Source organism: Phaseolus vulgaris, chromosome 6, assembly GCF_000499845.2.
Source record: "Phaseolus vulgaris cultivar G19833 chromosome 6, P. vulgaris v2.0, whole genome shotgun sequence".
In the NCBI taxonomy this organism is placed as follows: domain Eukaryota; kingdom Viridiplantae; phylum Streptophyta; class Magnoliopsida; order Fabales; family Fabaceae; genus Phaseolus; species Phaseolus vulgaris.
In genome coordinates this window covers 17,382,173-17,407,125 of record NC_023754.2, presented here as the reverse complement: position 1 = coordinate 17,407,125, position 24,953 = coordinate 17,382,173, and the positions used below count along the sequence as shown (strand labels likewise).

Below are 24,953 nucleotides of genomic sequence, written 5' to 3'. Positions count from 1 at the left end.
AAAATTAACCGATACGTGTGTCTAAATCATGTTATCATTTTCTCTTCTCTTTACAAATCTCATAAACTTAAAATCCTTGAAGAAACCGCGTCAGATATTGTTTTTTTAAGTAGCGTCTCATTTGATGCACTTTTTTTTTACTAACAAAATATTATTTTTGTGTTTAATTTTGAACAAATCATGCCAAATTCTTACTAAAAGAAAACATTGTCATCTTAGAATGTTTTATATATAAATAACTCGAGCAATATTTAAACTATTTACATGTCAAGTTTTATTGAACACTCAAACAAATATTTTCTTTATTAAGTATTGACACAATAAATATTATAAAGTTTAAACTTCTTTTATGTCTAACATAAATAATCCCTAGTTTATTGTTTATTGTTTATTAATCCATCATAGTGCACACGAAATCCTTTCTATCCATTTCTTTATGTATTTATTATTTTTCCAATGGATTTTCTCTATTTATATTCTTAAAATCCTAAAAAAAACAAAAAAAGTAGCAAAAATAGTTTACTTACATCGCACTTTTCACTTCATGCCCGTGGCAATTAGACTTCTCTCGTACATACCCCATCCAAAACCCGCGAAAATCAAAGCCCTTGTTCTTGCTCAAATCAAAACTCACTCAACGAGAATGAACGAGTGAACCAGTGAGTGAGCATATCAAACGGCGTCGTATAAACAGAGCGAGCGAGAGCGCGCACACACAGTGGCTCCTCAATGGATCCAATCTATGCAGCCAACGAGCTCGCTTTCCGGGTGGGATTCTCCGGCCACAGCGGTCACCTCAGACTGGAGCCGCTCACCACGCCGGAGCGCCACAACCCGCTCCGTTCTATTCCCGATTTCATTTCGGTCAGTCACCTCGTCGTTGATCTTTACGTGTTCTCCGTTTACTCCATTTTCCCACTCTCTAGGTCTTTTTGCTGCCGCATGCTACGTCTCACTAACGCTCGAATCACTACCTAATATTTCTGATTACATTGTGTTGCTTTCTCTGTGTGTAATTATTCGTTGTATTTTCTTAATTAACGTATTCAGTGATATATTCTATGAGATATTTCAATTTTGTATCTGTGCCAGGTTTTCCTTTTCCGTAGTGTAGTGTAGTAACAGATACGGGTTCGTATGGTAGGCTTTACACTAGGAATTGATTCCTCTATCTGGACTCGTTTCTACGTTTAATTTGTGACTGAGAATAAATAAAGGCTTTAAACTTCAATTATTCAAAATCATTTTTTTTAAATCATTTTTTTGTAACTTTGAAACGAACGGGCACCAACGTTTTTGGTTTACAAAACCCTAAGAATATGTTTTGAAGTGTGTTATGGAGTGCAAGGAAAGGGAGAGCAAGTTTTTTGTTTTTCAATCATGTGAGTCACTTAATGTTTTTCAAATGGACAGATGATTAGGGCATTATGTTGTTTGGTTTGGTGCCTACTAACAGGGACTCATGTCAAGGTGGAAGCAAAACATTGTGGCTTCTATATAAATTTTGAAAATGACGCGCAGAAAATGATGAAAAAACGTGTGTTTTTAAAGTAGATGCGAACACATTAAGTCTATGTTAATTTATAGTTTATTTCTTTAGTTTAAGAAACTATAAAATCACAGAATATTTATAAAAATGAAATTTTATCCTCCCTGCCCTTTTCCTCCAAATTCCTACTTTAAAGCTTACCTAAAGGGTACCAAAGACTAGCAGCTTGTCATTTTATTAACATTGTGGTTACATTACCCAACTGGCATCATAATGAGCAAGTTAGAAGGCTGGGTTTTAGTTTTACCTACGTTGCCTTGCTTTGATACCTTAAATTTGCATGTTCTTAGTTTATTTATTTTGGAAAAATAATTATTTTTTTCTGTACAGCTTCCTGAGCGAACTATTGAAAAAGGACTGCTTTTCCTAAATTATGCAGTTCCTAAACATGGTAATCTTTGAAGCCTGAGCTTGATTTATATTGCCATTGGTAACCTATTCCTACTTTATTTCAGCCACCTGCCTTTCCTAGTGAGACACCTGAATCTATAAAGAAGTACATAGAAGAGACGTATCTCCAGCCAAGATTGGATCCTGATGAATTTTCGCCAGAAAAAGTTGGGAGACAGTGGGAATTTGACTGGTTTGACAGGGCTGAAGTTCCTCTCGAGCCATCACTGCCACGAACTATGGTCATTCCAGTTTGGGAACCACCATTTCGACGTTCAAACAATGGATCCGTTAAAGGAATCTGGGAACCAAAATTTGAGGAGGTGGGAGGTGCTTATATGAAATTGCAAATTCCAAAATCCATGATAGAAAGTTTGGCTAGCAAATAGAACAAATTTAGTTTAGAGTCGATATTAATTGATTTTGCCAACTTTATCGGTAGTGTATATAATGTTGTATTAGGTGGATGTATCAGATCTGAAGTTGGGAGCTGACGAATCTGGGCCATTGGCACGCACTTCTGGAAAGGACTTTGTTAGGGGAAGCATTAATAGTCGTCCTTTCCGTCCAGGAGGTTTGGATGATTCCAGAAGCATAGAAAGAATTCTTCCAGAAGGTGCTTCAAATGGTGAGTGGGTGCGTGAAATTTTCAATGGTGGTCATGCTCAGACAATTCCTCCAAGCTTAAAGGAAGGATTGGACTTTGGCGAGCTCAAGGTTATCTATTTATTTGACATTTTTGAGGAAAATAATTGTTTGTTTTATGTGTTAACTTATTCCAAACCCGAAATTCGATATAACCCACACATTTTACTTTTTTTTTGTATCCTTTTTGAAGTCATATCCGTGCTCATGGAATGTCTGCAAGGAAGCCAATTCTCTCCAGAGTTCATCTGTTGAAAAATTGGTTAGTTAATCATTTTTCCCAATTTTTTCATCAAAATTTTTGAAGAGCCTTTTCATTTACATTATTTTAAGAGGCATTTTAGGCCTCCTACTCCTTATGCTAGATGGTGTCAGTTCTTGGGAGATTGTCAACATAAGGACATGTTTTTTTTATTATATTTAGAATAAACTGTATATATTGTCTACTAAATTTTCTTAAACAATTTGCTTAAATCATGCTGGGACAGGGTGAATTGTCCGTACAGTTTGATGACTTGTTTAAGAAGGCTTGGGAAGAGGATGCTGATGGAGAACAAGAGCAAGATGGTAACTGACCTACACTAACTGCAGTTTTTTAACTGACGATTGTTGTCTTGCAATTCTTGCATTGTACTATAAGTATAACCAAATGGACTAAATCATTCTGGCCAATACAGACCTTTGTTAGATCAGATAATTTTTTACTTTTTTTGTTAATGATTTTGTTGTTTCTTATCAGAAGTGGAGGCTGTTACATTGGAAGCTGAAGTTGGTACAACTGAGGTATCAAGTAAACTGCATGATAGTGAAATATCACTTGATGATATTTTGTCAGTTGATTCAGAAGGACTCAAATTGCATTTGGATGGATTTAGTGATGAAATTGAACTGCAGAAGAAGGAAGTAAGTGGTTACGGACTAAATTATCATGGATTGTGCTTAAAATGACTCTTCGTGTTCCTTGTTATGCACAATTTTGTTGATTTTTGTGACACAATGTTAGTTGTTTCTGTTACATGACAATCCTTAAGATAGGAAACCTGTTCTCTTGGCAGGCTTGGGCTCTGCATGAATCCAGTGACCGAATTGTAGATTGCTTTCACGAACTTGTTCCTGACATGGCACTAGAGTTTCCCTTTGAATTAGATGCATTTCAGAAGGAGGTATTTATTCATGCTAATTTTCGTCTGATTTGTCATCAGGGTGCAGTGACCATACTTCAGCACTTTTGATGGAAACTACAAACACATGCATGAAATAATTGTTTTATAGAATTGACGCTGTTCAAATTTAGCTAAAAAACCTATGTTTGACTGTTTTCCTACCCTACTTTTGATTTGGTATGAAAAGTGGAAACTAATAATTCTACCTCATTTTTCTGCAACCGTGTGTACCTTTCAATTGTGTGAAAATATCCCCAGGGCTTTTTAAAGTAACTAGTGACCGAGGGCTGCAATCTATATTAATTAATGTTGCAACTTTGCAAAATTCTACCAATGAACTTCTGAGTTAAACAGTTTATGTCACACTTTCATTTTATATCTTATCTTTAATATGATAAATATGTTTTTTCTACATTCATACCCGTCTTCATACTTTCTATTTCTTTTCTTATCTAGTTTGTTCCTTCCTTTAATTAAATTCATTTGATGAATTGGCAAGCTAGAATTTACTTCTTTGTATGGTTTAGTCATTATCACATGCTTCTGCTAATGATTGTATGATGATTGGGATTGGGATGTCACCCTTTTCTAAATTCTTGAGGGGAGGGGGTGCCATGCCATGATATTTGGTTATTGGAATCATTTGTCTTGACCTATGCACATTTGCCCAATTAGGTCATGTGCATTAGGAGGAGCCGCATCAGTCAACTTTTCAATAATTTTTGTTTTAACAATTGTTTTTTTGTTAAAGAAATCTATGATCAATTTATAAAAGAAACAATCTATGTTCGTTGTATCTTCCAACTGAGAGAAGATTATTCTTTCTTGTTGTCTAAATTTTATCATTTATTTTGAACTATGAATTGTCACTACTTGTATTATATTGTTTTCAATTTTAGCACGAATTTCTGGCTTAATAATATCTTTTATATTGTCTCACAATTTATTTTTTGATTCTTTTAACAATTGTAGGCTATTTATTATCTTGAGAAGGGGGAATCTGTTTTTGTTGCTGCTCACACATCAGCTGGAAAAACAGTAGTTGCTGAATATGCATTTGCTTTAGCATCAAAAGTATGCTCGGATTTTTTACTATTCATGTAGTTTCTTTGCTTTTGCTTCCAGGCAGTGTAATTGCATGAAGTCCTGAACCATATTGTTCAATACCATTTATATATAACAGTGTTTTTTTCTACTATTCTGATGATATTTTCACCTAGTCTTATAATATTGTTAAGTTCTTCCTTATTAAAATTTTACCAATCTTCACAAGATGAATGAATATCTTTAGTTGAAATTTTCCGTTTTGAAATTGAACAATGCAGCATTGCACTAGAGCTGTGTATACTGCTCCAATAAAAACAATCAGCAATCAGAAATATAGAGATTTCTGTGGAAAGTTTGATGTTGGGCTACTTACTGGGGATGTAAGCATGAGGCCAGAGGCTTCTTGTCTCATCATGACCACAGAAATTTTAAGATCAATGCTCTACCGGGGTGCTGATATCATTCGAGACATTGAATGGGTAAGTAACATTCTGGTTTTTTATCAACTATGAAAAGAATTGTGAATTTATAACAACTTATATATGTTTTTTCCTTGCGTATATGTGGTAGGTTATATTTGATGAGGTGCACTATGTCAATGATGTTGATAGAGGAGTTGTTTGGGAAGAAGTAATTATCATGCTTCCGAGACACATCAACATCGTCCTCCTTTCTGCCACGGTATAAGTTGGTCCTCCATTATCCTACTTGAGATTTATGCGGGATATTCTGTGTAAAATGCATGTGTTCTGATACTTCCAAGGCTTAATCTCTTTCTGTGTCTCAAAGCACATGGAGCATTATAATGCTTGACTGAAGGATTTAATTGCAGAAAAAAAATGTTCTTTGAAAATTGTAACGCTAGCCTGGGATGTTATATATATATATATAATTAGTTAATTAATTAAATTTTTTTCTCTTAAAAATATATTTGTGTTCAGATTTCTCTCCTCGCCCTTTATGTTATCTCAGCCAAGCTATTTGTCATTATGCTAAAAGTAAGTATTTTGCAGGTTCCTAATACTATTGAATTTGCCGATTGGATTGGCAGGACAAAACAAAAGGAAATAAGGGTTACAGGGTAAGTGATGATTCTATCTTACAATGGTCGTCAGAGGGGCATTTATCAGTTGAAAATGCTGTCAGTGAAAGGGTATATTTAATCACGTTAAAATATGCAAGAATACAGAAAAAATATCTCTGTTCCTTTTTCAAATTAAAGATTGAAATCAAAAGACGGATGCTATTAGGATGTCATATACTCTAATTTATGAATTCCTTCAATTTCAAGTGGAGTAGTCAGTAGTATTGTTGCATTTAAAAATGAACACTATAAGACTAGAATCTACATTCAGTGCATCAAATATGAGTTGAGTTCGTTCGTGATTCTCAATTGTCTTTTTATTTTTGCTGCTATAATGATCAATTTTTCCACCAGAACAACAAAAAGACCTGTCCCATTGGAGCACTGCCTGTTTCATTCTGGAGAACTTTACAAAATTTGTGAAAGTGAAACATTTCTGCCTCAGGGGTTGAAAGCTGCTAAAGAAGCTTCAAGAAAAAGGAATTTGACTGCTGGTGGTGCTTCTGGACCAAAGGTGGGTCATGACAATGCCAGAGGTCCAAAACGTGAAAATACATCTCGCATGAAGCAGCATGGAGCTAATGTCTCTGGAACTGGTAGAGGCTATCAAAATAATAGCAATGGCCAGAGCTATTGGGAGATGAGGAGAGCAGATGCATCGATGTGGTTGATGCTTGTCAACAAACTCTCCAAAAAGTCATTATTGCCTGTATGTTGACTGTGCTCTATATTAATATTAATATATTTTAAGCAAAAACTACAAAAGGAATTATTGGTAAAATATTTACAATTGAGGAAAATCAATTGTTTAATCATTTCCAAGAGTTGTGTGATAACAACTTGAGGATTTAATTGTTTGTAAATTAGAAATATTTTTACCCAGCTCCATTTTGTGATTTTCGCACTATTTTATTATTGAGTGCTATTATTTGCTGATAATGTTTAATTTATTACAATATAGGAAAAACATTTCGATAATATTAATTTTGTATCTTAGAATATGTCTTAGGATTTGTTTCTCCATGTCATGTCTCTCCGTACTTCCTTATATTTCCCAATCTCTTCCTCATTTAAATTAGGTTTAAATCCAGTTTTGGTCCCCATACTTTTGTCATTTTGCAATTTTAGTTTCTATAAAATTTTAATAGCACATTTGATCATCTATGTTTAAGAAAAATAAATAATTTTAGTCCAACATAATATATAATCTTATTACTAACAAAAAATGCTCACATTTTTTGTGATATCAATGTTAAAGGTTATAATTACACATTACTATTAATATTCTGTGTAAAAAGTAACTAACATTGTATCATTGACAAACACGAAGACATTTCTTAGAGGATGAAAAATGTATTAGCAGTGGATTTTAAATGTGCAATTAAATGTCTAAGGTGACCAAAATTGCACATTCACCAAATGTGCAATTTAAGTGGATTTAAGCCTTTAAGTGCAGATTCACCAAAATTGTATGTTTACTTTATAATTTATAAAATAAACTGATTTCTGCTTTTTTGTGTTTATCTAATCTGTGTATTTTGAAAAATAGATAGTTTTCTGCTTATTTTATTGAGCATCATAATTACTTCTGCCAAAATTTAGGGAAGTGAGAAACAGTGTGTTTCTAACACAATACGGGTGCTTTATGTATATTAAGGAAAATGAATCAATACAATAAATAAAGGAGGTAATGATAATGGAGATTTGGTATCCTCTAATAACTCAGATGTGATACGAGAATAAATAAAATTTTCTAATCAATAAATATATAATCTACATATTCCTAATTATATAGGATCAACTCCTTATTTCTATAATTTTAACAATGATTATATATGTAAAGATCAACTCCTTATTTTTGTAGTTATAACACTCTTCTCAAGTTGGTGCATATAGGTAGCGTGTGCCAAGCTTGTTGAAAATAATCTATCCTTGATCCTCTTAGTGACTTGGTGAATATGTAATCCAACTCTTCATTAGGGTTGACAAATCTAGCGGTGATGTCTGTAGACTCTAGTTTTTCTCTTATGTAGTGACAATTAACCTCAACTTGTTTGGTTCTCTCTTGAAAGGTAGGTTGTAGAGGCAATGTGTAATGTTGTCTGATTGTCATATACAAGGTGATTTAGGAACTCTCCTCAAACTTAAGTTCTTTTAGGAGTTGTTTTAGCCATATGAGACTAATGCCATTGCCCTGTATTCTGCTTTTGCACTTGACTTTTCCACAACATTTTGTTTCTTACTTTTCCATGATATTAAATTACCTTCAACAAGAACACAATACCCTAAAGTAGATCATCTATTGCTTGGTGACCCTGCTCAGTCAGCGTTAGAATACTCAACAATTTGAGTATTTCCCTACTCTTCATAAATGACTGTTCCAAGAGTCTTCTTAACATGCTTTAGGATTTGTATGACTACATTTTAATGGTCTTGAAAAAGAGTTTAGAAAATGACTTGCTTGAGGTCATATAGGGACATGTCTATGCGATATACCATATTAGATGACTCCCCTTGAGCAATTAAACCCGGAGGCTGCTCCATGTAGAGTTCTTCATCAATGTCACAATGTAGAAATGCATTTTTGATGTCAAGCTGAAGTATTGTTCAATGGTGAATAGTTGCAAAGGAAGAGAGGAGCACAAATGATGCGAAAGTCATTGTAGGATTCACTGGTGATCCAAAAATTTGATCACGGGTAGCAGCATACTCTTGTAGCAAGCCATACAGGGCCAAAGTCATAAAGAACGTACTATAATTCTCAAGTTTCTTCTCCACTGTAGATGGTGGAAGGAGCACATTAAAATCATGTAAGGCAACATGAAGCAACCCAAGATAACAGACATAGGACCTTCAAAATGCTGTGGAGCAAGAAATGTTAAGATATCTTGGCACACGCCATATAGACGCCGTGTTATTGGTACAAAAGGCTCAAGCCTCACTCAAAGCTGATGCACTCGTCTCATGAAGACAAAATATTGGTTTGAGTGAAGTTTGAATAGTGGATTTAATAATACTACAGCATTGATCAACAATCTTTATCCGTTGTTCATGATGTTCTATCGGAACAAATTTAGTAGTGGTAGTGAGATGGGATTTGTAGTCCAATCCAATCCACTTAACCTTAACCCTACTTTATAAGCCCAAGTGGAATAGTTAGACCTATTCATCTTCTTAATACCAACAATATGGTTAGAAAATGGGAGAATATATTCTGAAGGTTGATGTGGTGTTGGAAGAATTTGTTTTCTTTTGGAAAGCTGGAGGAGACAAAATAAATAAATAAACCTAAGGAAAGGATGTCCGTGAAAATAAACCTTGGAGAAAGGTTTGTAAAAAAAAAAATTCTTCCGGTGGGTTTAATGAGCCAACACAATTTTGAAAAAAAAAGGCCCTAGATACCATGTTAAACTCTAAGTAAGAGAGAAACATTGAGTTGAAACTATGTTTTTGAGACATCACAAATGCTTTATTTATATTGAGAAGAAGAAATCAATAAAGTAGAGGAGATTTGATATCATATGATATAAAAAAAGGTTTGTAGTAACTTCTTTATTTCTATAATTATAACAACATTTCCGGTTATATAAGATCAGTTCCCTATTTCTATAATTAAAATAATTTATTAAATACATGATTTTTTAATTGTGTATTTAAGCAACACTTATTTTAAGTTTAAACAAAGTGACCCATTATATGCATTTGATTCTTTACAGAAAGTTTCTGTTTGATTACACAGACACGCTTACAAACACATTTATCCATAAATAAATTTTGCTAAATATTTATTAAGATATTAAACCATGCATGCCTAGGACAAGGAATTGAAAGCCAAAGCATTACTATTCTCAATTTATTGTTACTATTTTAGGACTTATTTGTTTATTTGGATTTGGTTTGGGAATGCAGGTGGTTATATTTTGTTTTTCTAAGAATCGCTGTGATAAATCAGCTGATAGTTTCACTGGAACTGACTTCACTAGTAGCTCAGAGAAAAGTGAGATCCGACTTTTCTGTGACAAAGCATTTTCACGACTGAAGGGATCTGACAGAAATTTACCACAGGTCAGTTGGTCTATGGCTTAGTATTTTTGTGACTGCGCTACTAATTATGTGATGTACAGGTTGTTCGAGTACAGAATCTTCTTCGCAGAGGTATTGGTGTACATCATGCTGGCCTTCTTCCAATTGTAAAGGAAGTTGTCGAAATGCTATTTTGCCGAGGGGTTATCAAGGTCAGATGGCCCTTTTGTTTTATTTGCGTTCATAGTTTTATCACATATCATATTAAACCCAGCTATTATTCAAAGATGCAGCAAAGTACTTTATATTTAGAGTCATATGTTCACAATTTTCTCCTCCTGGTTCTAATTATATTATTTGAAGATTTCTGTCTGACTGCTTGACTAATTTATTTTTGTAGGTCTTGTTTTCAACTGAGACATTTGCAATGGGAGTCAATGCACCTGCTAGAACAGTGAGTATCTTTTCAGCGTTGCTGCTAAAATTGAATATACATTTCAAATTTCTTTTGAATTTTTCTATGAAATCTATTTAATTATTAAAGTTACTATCTTAGGAATTTTACAAGTGACTTTTATTGATTTAAATAAAAAGTTTTGCTGTGGTTTATCCTCGGGAAATTTCTTTCTCTTTCTTTAAGCTTTTGTTCTAATAAGCCACTTATCCTTCTATATATATATGAATCTGAACTAGTAGGGAGACTAAAGTTAAGATCTCTTGAGCTTTTTTCAAATTGGTATCGAACTTATCCTAGTAAGGTTTGTTGAGCCTATTGTGCCATCAATTATTAAATGGCTAACCGGCCATCTACAGATATCTAATCATACGCTCGAGATGTCCAGTCCTTGGTGTGGCGGGGTATATTAGAGATTTCATATTGACTAAATATATGACCAAATTATAGTATATAACTAAATGACAATCTCACTTTGTCAGTCATTTTTTTGTGATATTGAATTAGGTTTCCAAGACAATCTGTTGTAATTGTTAGGTATTTTTCAAATTCTTTGAAATATGAAATTGGTCCAGTGTGGAAGGACAAAATATAGACAATTACTTCTTTGAAAGTTGTGTTTGAAATGAGAAACCCCGCTGAGGTGGGGGAATAAATGTTTTATATGCTAATTCTAACCTCAGTTACCTCATGGTCTATGCCTTTGGTACCTAAATGTACTCTTGGGTTCTCTTTCATTTTTATTTTTGATAAGCAAGGTCTCTTTCATTTATTTTGCATAGTTTTAGGTTGATTGTTATAGTTTTACGTATATAAGGGCAAGACAAGTGCAAAGGTAAGGATGTTGAATTGTAACTTGGAATTCACGGATTCAAATCTTGTAAACTACTTTAGAATTGTGGGATGAAGGTTGTGTGCATGTGATAGCTATATGTTGGGGAGGGGATGAGTTGGTTAATTGTTAGATTCAATTCAATGAGTTTGTTGTAGTTTAAAGACTGGATGATAATAAACAAGGCATATTGCCTATGGATAGGAGGAAGAAGGATTGATAGGGGGGATAATCCTGTTAACTGCATAGAGTTAGTAGGGCCTTTTGTTTTGGCAATGGGAGGTGCAAACCCTGGAAGCTCTATAATCAGGGGAATTTCTCCATTTTCTCTCTGATATGATACAGGTTCTTAACAGCATCTAACTTCTCCAGATTTCACTTGGTGTGAGTCTTGCACACTTGGTTGCCCTTTTGTTATAGTTATATACCCATAATTAGTTTTGAATTTTTTGTTTCGATAAATAATGATGATTAAATCTACAATTTGTATATCTCCTCCTTTCCATTATTTGAAGAATATTTCCATAACCTTCAGTTTAAGATATGATGCAGTTAATATAAACTGCTTTTATATTCTTCCGCAGGTAGTTTTTGATACTCTACGGAAGTTTGATGGAAAGGAATTTAGGCAGCTACTATCAGGGGAATATACTCAAATGGCTGGTCGTGCTGGCAGAAGAGGACTTGACAAGATTGGTACTGTTATTGTGATATGCCGTGATGAACTCCCAGAAGAAAGTGATTTAAAGCGTGTTATTGTTGGAAGTGCAACTCGACTTGAATCTCAATTTCGGCTAACCTATATTATGATTCTTCATCTTCTTCGGGTTGAGGAATTAAAGGTGCACATGGCAATTGTCCAAGTCTTTTTATATAAAATGTTATAACAATGGTGGTGAAGATACTACAATTTCACAATAATTGATTGGTTGTGCAGCTTGGGGACAATTCAAATTCCTTGGCAATTTGAGATAGATCTTCCTAAATTTAAATATCTAATTAGATCTGATTGAGCAAACTTTCACAAATAATTTCTCTTATTTAATAATCAATTAATACTCCTTAATTCATATTTACGATGATAAGATGTTGTTTCTCAACTTCTGAAAGCATCCTTTAATCATGTATTTCACAAAATTTGGTTGAGGGACATTTGTTAATAATAATTTCTGGAAATCTCATTATTGTGTATTCAAGTTTTCTCTTTAAAGGTGTTAGTTTCTGTGATAAGTACTCTTCCATTACAACTATAGGACTGTGTAATTGGGAATCAGTATTTGTAATTACAAGGTTAGAGGGGAGAACATAAATGAGGGAAGAGAAGTAACTCTAATTGTAACACCTGGCCGCTGATGGAAATTGAGTGGAAGGGTAGTTTTGATAGTTATTTGTATACTTATAGTAAGATAATACACTATTTAGTAAATTCATTTGGTGTCACCTTCCATTTGGACAATTTTACCTTTTAATAAATATTTATTTATTTAATCAAATAACTAATTAAATAACTGGTTGTAGTTTGTTTTATATTATAAACTGCAGGATGACAGTTATTTGTAGAAAATAACTGCTGGTAGTTATGTATTTCGAGAATATACCTGATAGAAGGCTGTGTAATTGGCCATGTTTGTGATGTTATTTTATAGTTTTTGAGAACAGGAAATACTCTGTGGGATACTTTGTCTCTGGGACAGCAAGTGTATGTTGTATTGTGCGCGATTACATTGTTCTGTATTATATTTATTACTTCATCAATTGGTGTTTCTATCAGCCACTCGATAGGCTTTAATAGGGGGATTTTAAGGGGACATTGGGGAGAGGATGTGTTCAATTTGGTTAGAGAAGGAAGGAACCTAAAGTGGGAGGTTATTGGTTGGTTCCTTTAAGAATCTGTGACATATCCTTTTATTTTGTAATTTTCTGCCTCTAGCTAGTATGAGAGAGAGAGAGAGGGGCACATGTACACACGCATGATTCTAGTTCCTATCCTTATCCTGTCATAAAGATCAGCTTCAATCTCTTGATAACATGTATCATTGGCTCATTGCTGAAATTTATATGAGAACCAATCAAGGAGGCTCTACAACATATTATGATCATGTTTAGTGATGTAGGATGTGTGGTGTTTTTTTGTGGTCAAACTGATTTTGGATAGAATAGCAAAGCATTGTTAGTTAAATTTTCTGGAGGCCCGGGTACATTGAAAACTGGAAGTCCAATATTGTATTTTAATTCTGAACAGTAAGTTTAGATGAATTATTATGAGGCAGTCGGTTATACATCTCTGATTATGGAGCAAAATGGAAGACTTTGACCGTCAAATATTATTTTAGGGAAATTTACGGATGGTCAAATCAGATTTTTATTTAAATGAATGAACAATTGTCTCGACTCTGGTATTAGAAAGAAATCTAAATAAGGGTTTAAACCCAAGAAATCAGTTTCAGATTATAAGAAAATTCTGGATGGCTGGATATCACCAATTGTCCGTGTGAAGTTCATGGATATCTTGCTTCTATGAAGAATTGGAATAGAATGGATTTATACCATTTCCATAATGCCACGGGCAGGAAACATGACTACACTATTCAGTAAAACATTAAATAACTTAGAATAAATGTGCAATTACAGCCTCATCTATCACAAATATTACGAGTAATTTCATTTTATATTGGTACTTTTAACTCTGGATGATTATTATCTAATTGGGTGACTTTGGGTTGCAGGTAGAAGACATGCTTAAAAGAAGTTTTGCCGAATTCCATGCTCAGAAAAAGCTTCCAGAAATGCAACAGCTTTTGAAGAGAAAGCTTGACCAGCCCAGAAAGGCTATTGAGTATGTGTCCAATCCTTCTTTTCAATATTGTTGTTTCAGGCTTTAGTTCCATCTCTTCATAATACAATCATTTTTTAATTATACTGTTCTCTTTCACTTTTTAGCTGTGTGGCTGTTTCTAAATGAACTCGTTGGTGAGAGTGGTCACCTTCTTAATTATTCAGATAAAAAAACATTCATAATTGGGAGGTTAAAACAGTGTTAGACATAAGATCAGTGATGATCTTTCATATAACAGTTTAAGCTTTCAGTAAGGCTGAGTCATGACAAACAATACATATGTTAGAAATATCTGAAGATTTATCTTTTAGATAATATATGGAGATAGAAATGGTATTCATTCATGTGATAGAATCCCCTTATGTGTATTAGCACATATGAGGAATATATCATACAAAGCATTACATAGGAATGGACCCAAGCCCACATACAAGAATCCTGATCTAAGTGCCTTTTTTATGTATTGAACAATGCATATCACATGTCAAATGATCAATGAGAGGAGGCTGCATATGAACTAACTAACAACTTCAATTGCAAAGGAGAGGTCAGGCCTACAAATGGTGATATAAATGAGTTTCCTGAAAAATTAGCCATATATTTTTGGATCGGAGACAGGTTCATCTTGACCTGCCATTAATTTTTTATTTGGGTGTATATGGCTATCAACATGTTGATATTTAGTCATGCCGATCTCTTACTAAAATATCTAAGGCATATTTCTTCTTAGATAAAAATGCCTTCCTTTGATTGAGCTATCTTCATACCAAGAAAGTACTTTAAGCTGCCACGATCTTTAGTTTGACAGTGAGTGAACAAGTGTTTTTTAGGTGGAAATTTTAGTAGCATCATTTCTAGTAATAGATATATCATGTACATAGACAATTTGGTAAACACATTTCCCATGAGAAGTATGACAATAAAAAATTGAAATATATGCTTCACTATGTTTCAACCCAAAGTATTGCACAATGTGACTAAATGTCTCCAACCAAACTCTTATAGAGATTGTTTTAGCCTATACATATATCAAGACAATTCACCTACTAAGCCACCTACCCCTTAGGAACAAATCCAAGAGGTTGTTTCATGTAAATTTTCTCCTTGAGTTCTCTATAAAGGACATTTTTAGTATCTAACTGATGGAAAGGCCGGTGGCCATAACAAGGAAAGTGACAAACAATTATGGTTTTGGCAATAGGAGAAAAGGTATTACATCAATGAGGACTATATATTTGTGTGTAGCCTTTAGGTACTAATCTATTTTTAAGGTGATAAACTTTATTGGGCCCAATCTTAATGGTGTAGACCCACCAACATCTAATTGTCATTTTCTTGGTGAAAGAGAAACCAACTCCCATGTGCCTTGTTTTCAAGTGTTTACATCTCAACAATCATGACTTGTCTCCATCCATAATGAGCAAGTGCTTCTGTGACATTTATTGGAATAGTAAAAGATGTTAAATGAGGAAACAAAGGAGAAATGTGAAAGAGACAACTGATGATAACTCAATTATATATAAGGTGAAGATTACGGGTAGAACAAATATCAATTGGCCAACCAAAATCATCATCATTAGGAAATGTGGTAGGAGAAGCTAACGGTGAAGGACATAAATATGATTCTCCTTGCAATATTGGACTAGGTGTCTTGCATAGGTATGTTAGGAGAGGTGGTGGTTAGGTGAATTGTTAGGTTAGGTGAATTGTTATGTTGAAACGAATAAAAATATTTTAAAGATATTTTCTCCTAATCATTATGGAGATATTGAAGATATCTTTTTTATCTTAATAATTCACTATTTAGAACAAATAGGAACGTAAAGTACATGAAGAGAGGAGCAGAAAAGTGAGGGACCAGAGAATTGAATAGGTAAATCTGGCCATTACCAACGTTTTGGTGAATGTTTTGACTATCTGAAGTAACATGGAAGGAAGCACCAAAAACTAAAAAACTAACTGAAAGTTAAGTTACATATTAGCTACCCAATAGAATACTGACACACTATCTGTATTATGAAACGATAATCTATCTATTTACACACACACATATTTCTGATGTTGCATATTTGTGTGTAATTTCTAAAGCATTATATGTTTTTGTTATTCAGATGTATAAAGGGTGAACCAACCATTGAAGAATACTATGATTTATATTCAGAAGCTGAGACATACAACAACCAGATATCAGAAGCAATTTTGCAGTCTCCTAGTGCCCAACAGTTTCTCAATACGGGAAGAGTTGTAATTGTAAAATCAGAATCAGTAAGTTCTCATATTCATATTTTATGTTTGCAGCTGCTGTTAATAGTTGTAGAAGTTAATATATAACATGAATCTAATGGGAATTTAGAGTTAATGTGTCATTGGTTGGATTAGAGTCATTATTGTTGTTCTTGTAAATGTCAGAATTGTTCATTTATTCTTTTTTGTATATGAATATTGACAATGCTGAATGCCACTAATTAAATTTCAAATACATTTTTCGTAGCTTATTAACTAATCTTTGGCATCAGAGCCGTCTTGTGCAGTGGAACATTTAATCCCTTAAAAATTTTATTATTAATGTCTCTGACATCTGGTCAGTAGCTTCCAACAATTTTAATCATCTAGTCCACTGAAATATCCCAGCGAAAGAATTAGCAAGAGAAGAGAGAAGAGAGAGAGAACAATTCAGAGCAGCTCTGCTAAGGGAATGATTCCCTCTTACAATTGAGAATGCAGTTATTACAAATGTATCTAGGCATAACCCTCCATGGTTATCGTTTCCCTCTATATATATCTGCTGCCAGGTACAATTCAATTCCCTTCAGTTACTAATTGCCTGGCTAACTTCCCTTCTCCTTCTAGTGTACATATTGAGTATTTTCCTCTCTTTGTCCCTAAAAATACCTCCTCCGTGCATGCAATCTTGTTCCCAAGGTTGAAGTCACGAAACATTAGGGGGCATCCTCCCTAGTTGCTTCATGAGCTGGCTGATTTTTGTAGTATTTGCTCATATTGCTTGGCTTCACTACTGGTATTCCTTGTGATTAACATCAGTTGAAGAATAAGCTAGACCAGCTGAAGCTGAGGGAAGTGTTTGCTCTACATGGCGACCTCCTACCTACAGCTTTTAACTGAAAGGCATGGAAATTTGGGTGATCAAGGCCTTGTCTGCTAGCTGGAGCTTAAAAGCATCCAAAAACATGTAAAACCATAAATTGGCCAAATTGAATATGCCATTGGGAATTATGGCAGGGTTGTTGGAAATAATGGTAGAAACTAACATGTATCATAGGAAGGATTATAGTAATAGGTAATAGTTTAATTTTTATTATTGTTCTTCTAAATGTAATATAACATGTGACATATTACTTATTACATATTGTATAATATAAGTTGAAAGAAATAGATGAAATATATTTCTAAGATATTTTACAAATGTGATTACAGTCTCTATTTATAGACTGTTTTACAACCTAATTATGGAAAGAAATAATAGGTAATGAAAGCCAGAAATAATGGGTGTTTAAAGCTGTACAAATAAAATAAAATCACTAATAAATCTGTCATAATAAATATAGAATGGAATCTGCACATAAGTATAACATAATTCTCCTGATTATGCAACACTCCCCCTCAAATTGGTGAATGTATATCTATCATTCCCAACTTGCAAGTAAGATCTTCTAATTGTTTTGTGGGAAGTCCCTTAGTAAACATATCTGCCAATTGGAGTCTTGAAGGGATATACTCGGTGGCTATAAGACCATCATCCAACTTCTCTTTAATAAAGTGTCGGTCTATCTCTACGTGCTTTGTTCGATCATGTTGAACTGGATTGTGTGCAATACTGGCGGACTTATTATCACACGCCAAGCCCATAGGAGCTTCATATTTTATTTTTAGGTCATCAAGTATGATCTTCATCCATAAGAGTTCACACACCCCTTGAGCCATGGCTCTAAATTCTGCCTCTGCACTTGATCTTGCAACTACATTTTGCTTCTTGCTCCTCCATGTCACCAGATTTCCACCCAAGAACATGCAATAGCCTGTGGTGGATCTCCTATCAACAATCGATCCTGCATAGTCAACATCAGTATATACTTTCATGGATAAGTTTTCTCGCTTTTTGAATAACAATCCTTTTCTTGGAGAGGCTTTTAAGTATTGAATAATTCTATCTACTGCCTGCGAGTGTCTTTCTCTTGGATCATGCATAAATTGGCTAACCACACTAACTGGTTATGTCTGACCTAGTGTGTGATAGATAAATGAGTTTACCCACAAGTCTTTGATATTGTGTCTTCTCCACTTTTGGGTTTTCCTCATCATTCCCAATCCTATGATTTTTCTCTATTGGCATTCCAGTGGTCTTACAACCCAACTTACCAGTTTCTTTGAGAAGATCAAGGATGTATTTCCTTTGAGAAATAAAGATGCCCTGTCTCGAGTAAGCAACCTCTATCCCAAGGAAGTACTTCAGCTTCCCAAGATCCTTCATTTCAAATTGAGAAGCTAGTCTCTCCCTCAAATTTTGTTTTTCAATCTCATCATCACCTGTAATAATCATATCATCTACATAGACCAAAAGTAGAGTGAGTTTACCATTCTGAGAATGTTTTATAAACATAGTATGGTCACCTTGGCTTTAAATGGCTCTGATACTAAGTTGAAAGAAATAGATGAAATATATTTCTAAGATATTTTACAAATGTGATTACAGTCTCTATTTATAAACTGCTTTACAACCTAATTAAGGAAATAAATAATAGGTAATGAAAGCCAGAAATAATGGGTGTTTAAAGCTGTACAAATCAAATAAAATAAAATCACTAAGAAATCTGTCCTAATAAATATAGAATGGAATCTGCACTTAAGTATAACATAATTCTCCTGATTATGCAACAATATATATAATATATAATGATGTGTTTATTTATTTTTTTCCAGAAAGAAAACTCCTGAAAACTTGTATGATTTTGTGATATATATTCATGAAACTCGGCTGATACATAATGCTGAGATTGGCCAATAGTTATGATGGCCAAATGTGCCAGTTTGATGACATGCAACGCCTTTATCATGAGCAGAAGCTTAAAGATTCTGAATGAAAGACCACAGGCCTCAGCTATGGCTGAAAACAAGGAAACCAAATTCTCATTTGTGAAATGGAGTCATTAAATATCAGAGCTTGACAGTTTTGCAGAAATATTTTTATAAAATTGTAATTGCTTTGCGCTCTTTGGTCCTTAATAAAACTTTAGTGATAAATTTAACGATGTACTATTTGAGTTATAACACCCATATTTTAGAATTTGAATCTTCAGAATATATTGAGCTCATTTACACGGTAATAGATGGTTAACCTGCATCATAATTGATCTACAGGCGCAGGACCACTTGCTTGGAGTGGTTGTGAAAACTCCATCACCCAATAATAAGACATATATTGTTTTTGTGATTAAACCTGACATGCCGTCCATTATGCAAAGTGCGTCTAGTGGTACTAAGCAGAATAAAAGTGGTGCATTTGACCAAGGTTATTTTGTAATGCCAAAGTCAAGACGTGGGCTTGTAGATGAATATAGTACATCTGTTTCTGCCCGTAAAGGAAAAGGTCTCATCAACATCATGTTTCCCCATTGTGGCTCTGCCAGTGGAATGGGCTATGAAGTTCGAGAAGTTGACAGTAAAGAGTTTCTGTGCATATGCAGTAGCAAAATTAAAATTGACCAAGTCGGACTTCTTGAAGATGTTAACAGTTCTGTTTATTCAAAGACTGTTCAGTTGCTTGTGGATTTGAAATCAGATGGAAATAAGTATCCTCCAGCTTTGGATCCTGTCAAAGGTATTGCCACTTACTTTGATAATTTATCCTATTTTATGGATAACAAGTGGGTCATGTTTGGCTAAATTTAAAGTGAAAAGAAGAATGTCAGATGTATATGCAAGAGGAGTCATGATACAGTAATAGAAGCAATTTTTTAATGAAGTGATCTTAACAACACCTTCTAACCTGCAATATTGATGTTTCTAGATTTGAGGTGTTGCCCATACTCAAGCTCTTTTGGGTGTAATAATTTTTTCTTTAGTTCCAATACTTGGGTATCCTGCTCTGATTTTAAAACCTTACTTAAAGCCAATAATATTGCCTTTTCAGATCTGAAGTTGAGAGATGTGAAGCTTGTGGCAACATACCAAAAGTGGACTAGACTATTGGAGAAGATGTCCCAGAATCAGTGTCATGGGTGTATAAAATTAGAAGAACACCTCAAATTGGCGAAGGAGATTAAAAAACATGAAGAAGAAGTCTATGCTCTTCAGTTTCAAATGTCAGATGAAGCACTTAAACAGATGCCTGACTTTCAGGGCCGGGTATAACATATTAATTTCGTTTTTGTTATGCTTGATTCTTCAAAAAGTATTTTTGATTGTTTTAGTTATCGGTCTAATGGTGCCTTTGGTTTTGTTGTTTTGCTCTTTCAGATAGATGTTCTGAAGAAAATTGAATGCATTGATGAAGACCTTGTCGTTCAAATGAAAGGTCGTGTTGCTTGTGAGATGAATTCTGGGGAGGAACTGATATGTACGGAGTGCTTGTTTGAGAACCAAATGGATGAACTGGAACCCGAAGAAGCAGTGGCGATAATGTCAGCTTTTGTGTTCCAGCAGAAGAATACGTCTGAACCGTCACTTACACCCAAGCTTGCTGAAGCGAGACACAGGTAACTTGCAAGAGTCCATTTTTTGAAATACTCCTCTAACACAAGCTTAGTAAGACCGTCAGTAATTATTTACATAACAAACTAAATGGTATAATTTTGTCTGCATTCCTCTCCTTATTCACATGATATGAATTCTAACCTGGATGTATTTGTTACAGATTGTACAAAACAGCTATAAGACTTGGAGAGCTCCAAGCACAATTTAATCTACCGATAAACCCTGCCGATTATGCCCAAGAAAATCTAAAATTTGGTCTTGTAGAGGTGGTTTATGAATGGGCAAAGGTATCCTGCTACAGAAAATAACTCGCTGTTTAGCATAGTGCCATCATTAATTTCCAGGGTAGTGAATAAACCATTTTTTTAATGCAGGGTACTCCGTTTGCTGAAATATGTGAGCTTACTGATGTTCCTGAAGGCCTGATAGTAAGGACCATTGTCAGGTTGGACGAGACATGTCGGGAGTTCAAAAATGCTGCAGCTATAATGGGTAATTCTGCTCTCTGCAAAAAAATGGAAATTGCTTCTAATGCAATAAAGCGTGACATTGTATTTGCGGCTAGCTTGTATATTACTGGTTTATGATCATTACTGAACATGCTAATGTTTTTTCGAGTTCTAGAACAGATACATGCATAGAGTGATGCTTTGTATATAATGAATTCCTTGCATAACATGTATGCTCCTTAGTTGTGCATCTTGACTTATCGTTTTGTAACTTTTATCGTATTTTACAATTCTTTCAAAAGGAAATTAATCTGTCATGTTACTGTTCACTGTGTTTTATTTTAGTGGTTGACTTTGCTTCATCATTATGCTTTAGATAATTTGGACATTTGTTGATGTGTAATTTAATAAGGACATTTATTTATATTGATGCTTTAGATAATTTGAACATTTGTAGGTATGTTATCTAATAAAGAAATCTATTTATAATTCAAAATAACATCATTTGTGATGTAAAGCAGTGCCAGTTATATTTTCATTTGTATGAAATTTTATAATCTTGATCGACTATTTTAAAAGCTTTTACTTCAATGGAGGTTAATTGTTTGAAATTCTACTTAAACATTAAGTTGTGTAAATGTAAGTTTGATTCGTATCAATTAATATGGAATTTACTAATGGGTGTATAATGACAAATGTACGAAAATATATCATTTTTATAACTTTAAAATTCTTATATATATATATATATATATATATATATATATATATATATATTGCTTGTTTGTTTAATTGGAGTATGTTAGCTGCTTATAACTTTAATTATTTTAAGAAACATCTGTCCTGTAACTTTTTAGTTTGTACTTATTTTAACTAAAATAAGTGAGTGCACACTAGCAAAATATTTGTAGTGTTTATCTCTTTTAGTAATGTAGCAAGTTATAAATTATGATTTTTTTTAGTTACACTTGAGCTTATATTAGAATGTTCATTATAAAAAAAATATAATATGTAATATATATATATACACACACACACATAAGCAGGGATTATAAATTTAATGTTAAAATTTCTTTTTCAACTAATTTGGAAGGCATTTTTATTTGTTAATAAAGAAACAGTTACTATAATAAAAGAGTTACAACAATACTTAAAATTATAACAAAAATTAAAAGAACAATTACAAAGTTGGTGTCAATTTTATATATCAGTATAGATGTATAGATACAGTATACACTACCTTCTTTAGTAAGATAAAAAGTTAAACGTGACATGCAAAAATAACACAAAGGAGAATGCAATTAAATACTAAAGTATATAAATATGAAGGTAAAGACTTTTAATATTATTAAAATAACAAGAACGAGGTTTTCAATAAGAGGGAAATATTATTGTATTTTAAAATTATGTTATCATGGACTGAAATTTGTATAATTTATGTTAGGTAAAAGATTATGTAAATTTACTTAATAATTAAAAGTATTTTGCAAAGTTTTGCAAAAGAAAGTGAGTCCTTCAATGTACCGTTTGGCAAGATAAATATTTGATTTTTTATTATTAATAATCAAATGAAGGTATAGTAATTTTATTATATTTTAATTATCTTAAAAGAAATACACTATTGATAATTTTCTTATGTATTATAGTTTAGTAATTTATTTATTTGATAAAATAAGTAATTAGATAAATTTTTTTAACTTCAATAAATTCTTTTTTTTTTAAATAATTGTCACACAATTTTTTAACACTATTCTTGAAAAATTATATATACACACACATTTATATATATATATATATTAAATTGTATTAATGTTTCTTAATATCATTCTCACAAAATTATGTGTTAGGGACAAAATGGACACAGGTCCACAGGTTGGATATGTTTTCAATTTATTTGTCAGTTTTATCTGGTTCGTCAAACTAGTGGACCAAGAGATAGAATGGGGAGAGTTGACTTATTAACCTATTTTCTTTAAAACTAAAATTAAAATTAAAATAGTTTAAGAAATTAATTTTTATATTATATTATTTAAATAATAGTAATGCTGTAATTTACATTATTAACAATTATAAATTCGGTTTCATTTTTAATTTAATGAAGTAATTTAACATAAAAATAAATATTTTAATTTATTAAAGATATTAATTAATTACAAAATAGAAGATATTTATATTATTAATATATTTTTTCTTAGTTGTATATTATAGAATAGAAAGTAGTGAAAAGTATTGATAAGAGAATTGTTTTGTTTTTTCTTTTTAATTATTAAATGAAGGAAATGTTATTACAGCAATTTTGAAGTGCGTTTAGTGAAATCAATAAATTAACTAATTATTTATTTGACTAAATTACTTTCTAATTTGTACTTTGTTTATTTTTTTTCAAATACTATCACATATTTATATGTATTTTCTTGTTATTCTTAATATATTTGATATTATTGTAGGTGTTTCGAAAAGTATGTTGGAGAATTTAATATACAAGATATTAAATATTTATTTTAATCATTTTATTATTTAAGTATTTATTATATCACTTTAATTTTGAATGTAGTTTATTTTTTTAGAAATAAAAAAATTAAATTAAATTAATAATCAATTGAATTAAATAAAATAACTTTTCTAAATAAAAAAACAATTTTTTAAATTAAAAATTTAATAAAAAACTTAGTTAATTTTTAGAATCTAAAATTACAATTATATAATAATAATAATAATAATTTTATAAAGAAAAACAAATTTTATTTATACAATAAACTTACATGGCCATACATTTTCATCATATTTTATATTGAACAAGTATAGTTTATGAGCTAATTATACCACACACTTTCAATTCGATAAATTAGCAATTCGAAATTTATAATTAAAAGTTTATTAATTAATAACTAGTTTATCATCAAGTTTATAAACTAGTTTTTCTATCCATCACTTCTCAAAATTAAGAAAAGCATGTGAAGTGCGTTTAATATATTTAATGAGCCTGAATTTATAATTTTAAGAAGTCAATAAATTCTTGTAATTAATAAAGAAATTAATAAAGAGGATTGAGAAGACTACAAAGTTCATTGAAGTCTTAAAAGTTACATACTCATTAAATACTAAATAGTCTGAATATTATTTTCCCAAAGTCTGTTACACATACAGCTAAGAAATAGCACATAATATAAATATTTATTACAACATCAGCATCCTCATTTATTATTATTATTAATATTAATAATTAATAATAGTTAATGATAATAATAATAATCATAATGTGTTTGACAGAAAAAAAGGAAAAAAAAAGGTTCTTATTTGACATCAGCAAGTGAGAAAATACTTTTTTTTTTCTTCAAATAACACTATTTATACTTTTATTTTCTCTTTTATTTAAATATTTATAAAATTAAAATAAATTAAAAATATAAAATTTTATGAAGAAATATTAATATAAAAAAATAAAAATATTTTATAGGTATTTTGATGTAGTAAATATTATGAATAAAATAAATATAAATTTAAAAGTAGAAATAGTGAGGAAAAAAAGTTAGAAATAGTGTTAGATAAGTAATAAAAAAAAAAGTGTTGAATAGGAAAATAAAAGTAAAAATAGTGATATATGAGAAAAAAAATTGGATAAAATAGTGTGCATGGTGAAGAACACAGTGAGTGAGTGGGGTTATGGAGTGAGGGAGTGAAGTAACTGTCACCACGTAAGAGCAGAACCGTTGTTTGAATTAAACTCCTTAACTTTGCCATCTGCATGGAACCTTGTTCTTACACATTGC

At 32.3% G+C, this 24,953-nt stretch overlaps 1 protein-coding gene across 1 annotated transcript; it reads left to right on the top strand.

Annotated features, from left to right (window-relative positions):
• Positions 1 to 458: 458 nt before the first annotated feature.
• On the top strand, positions 459 to 21,512 carry LOC137831433 (DExH-box ATP-dependent RNA helicase DExH11). The gene is made up of 23 exons (XM_068639104.1): positions 459 to 864; positions 2,005 to 2,262; positions 2,402 to 2,656; positions 2,778 to 2,846; positions 3,073 to 3,151; positions 3,324 to 3,487; positions 3,640 to 3,747; positions 4,720 to 4,821; positions 5,073 to 5,273; positions 5,365 to 5,475; positions 5,808 to 5,875; positions 6,233 to 6,587; positions 9,788 to 9,943; positions 10,003 to 10,113; positions 10,302 to 10,355; positions 11,772 to 12,029; positions 13,914 to 14,023; positions 16,135 to 16,288; positions 19,400 to 19,859; positions 20,172 to 20,386; positions 20,498 to 20,736; positions 20,895 to 21,021; positions 21,109 to 21,512. Exons 1-23 carry the CDS (start codon positions 730 to 732, stop codon positions 21,319 to 21,321), a joined length of 4,002 nt encoding a protein of 1,333 aa, XP_068495205.1. The 5' UTR covers positions 459 to 729; the 3' UTR covers positions 21,322 to 21,512.
• The last annotated feature ends 3,441 nt before the right edge of the window (positions 21,513 to 24,953 follow it).

What these genes read in the sequence shown, in the direction of transcription:
- LOC137831433 (XM_068639104.1), top strand. Translation starts at nt 730, where the DNA reads ATGGATCCAATCTATGCAGCCAACGAGCTCGCTTTCCGGGTGGGATTC. An exon ending in TGGACTTTGGCGAGCTCAAG is followed by an intron (nt 2,657 to 2,777) that starts GTTATCTATTTA and finishes TCCTTTTTGAAG; the next exon opens with TCATATCCGTGCTCATGGAA. An exon ending in TGGTTTATGAATGGGCAAAG is followed by an intron (nt 21,022 to 21,108) that starts GTATCCTGCTAC and finishes TTTTTAATGCAG; the next exon opens with GGTACTCCGTTTGCTGAAAT.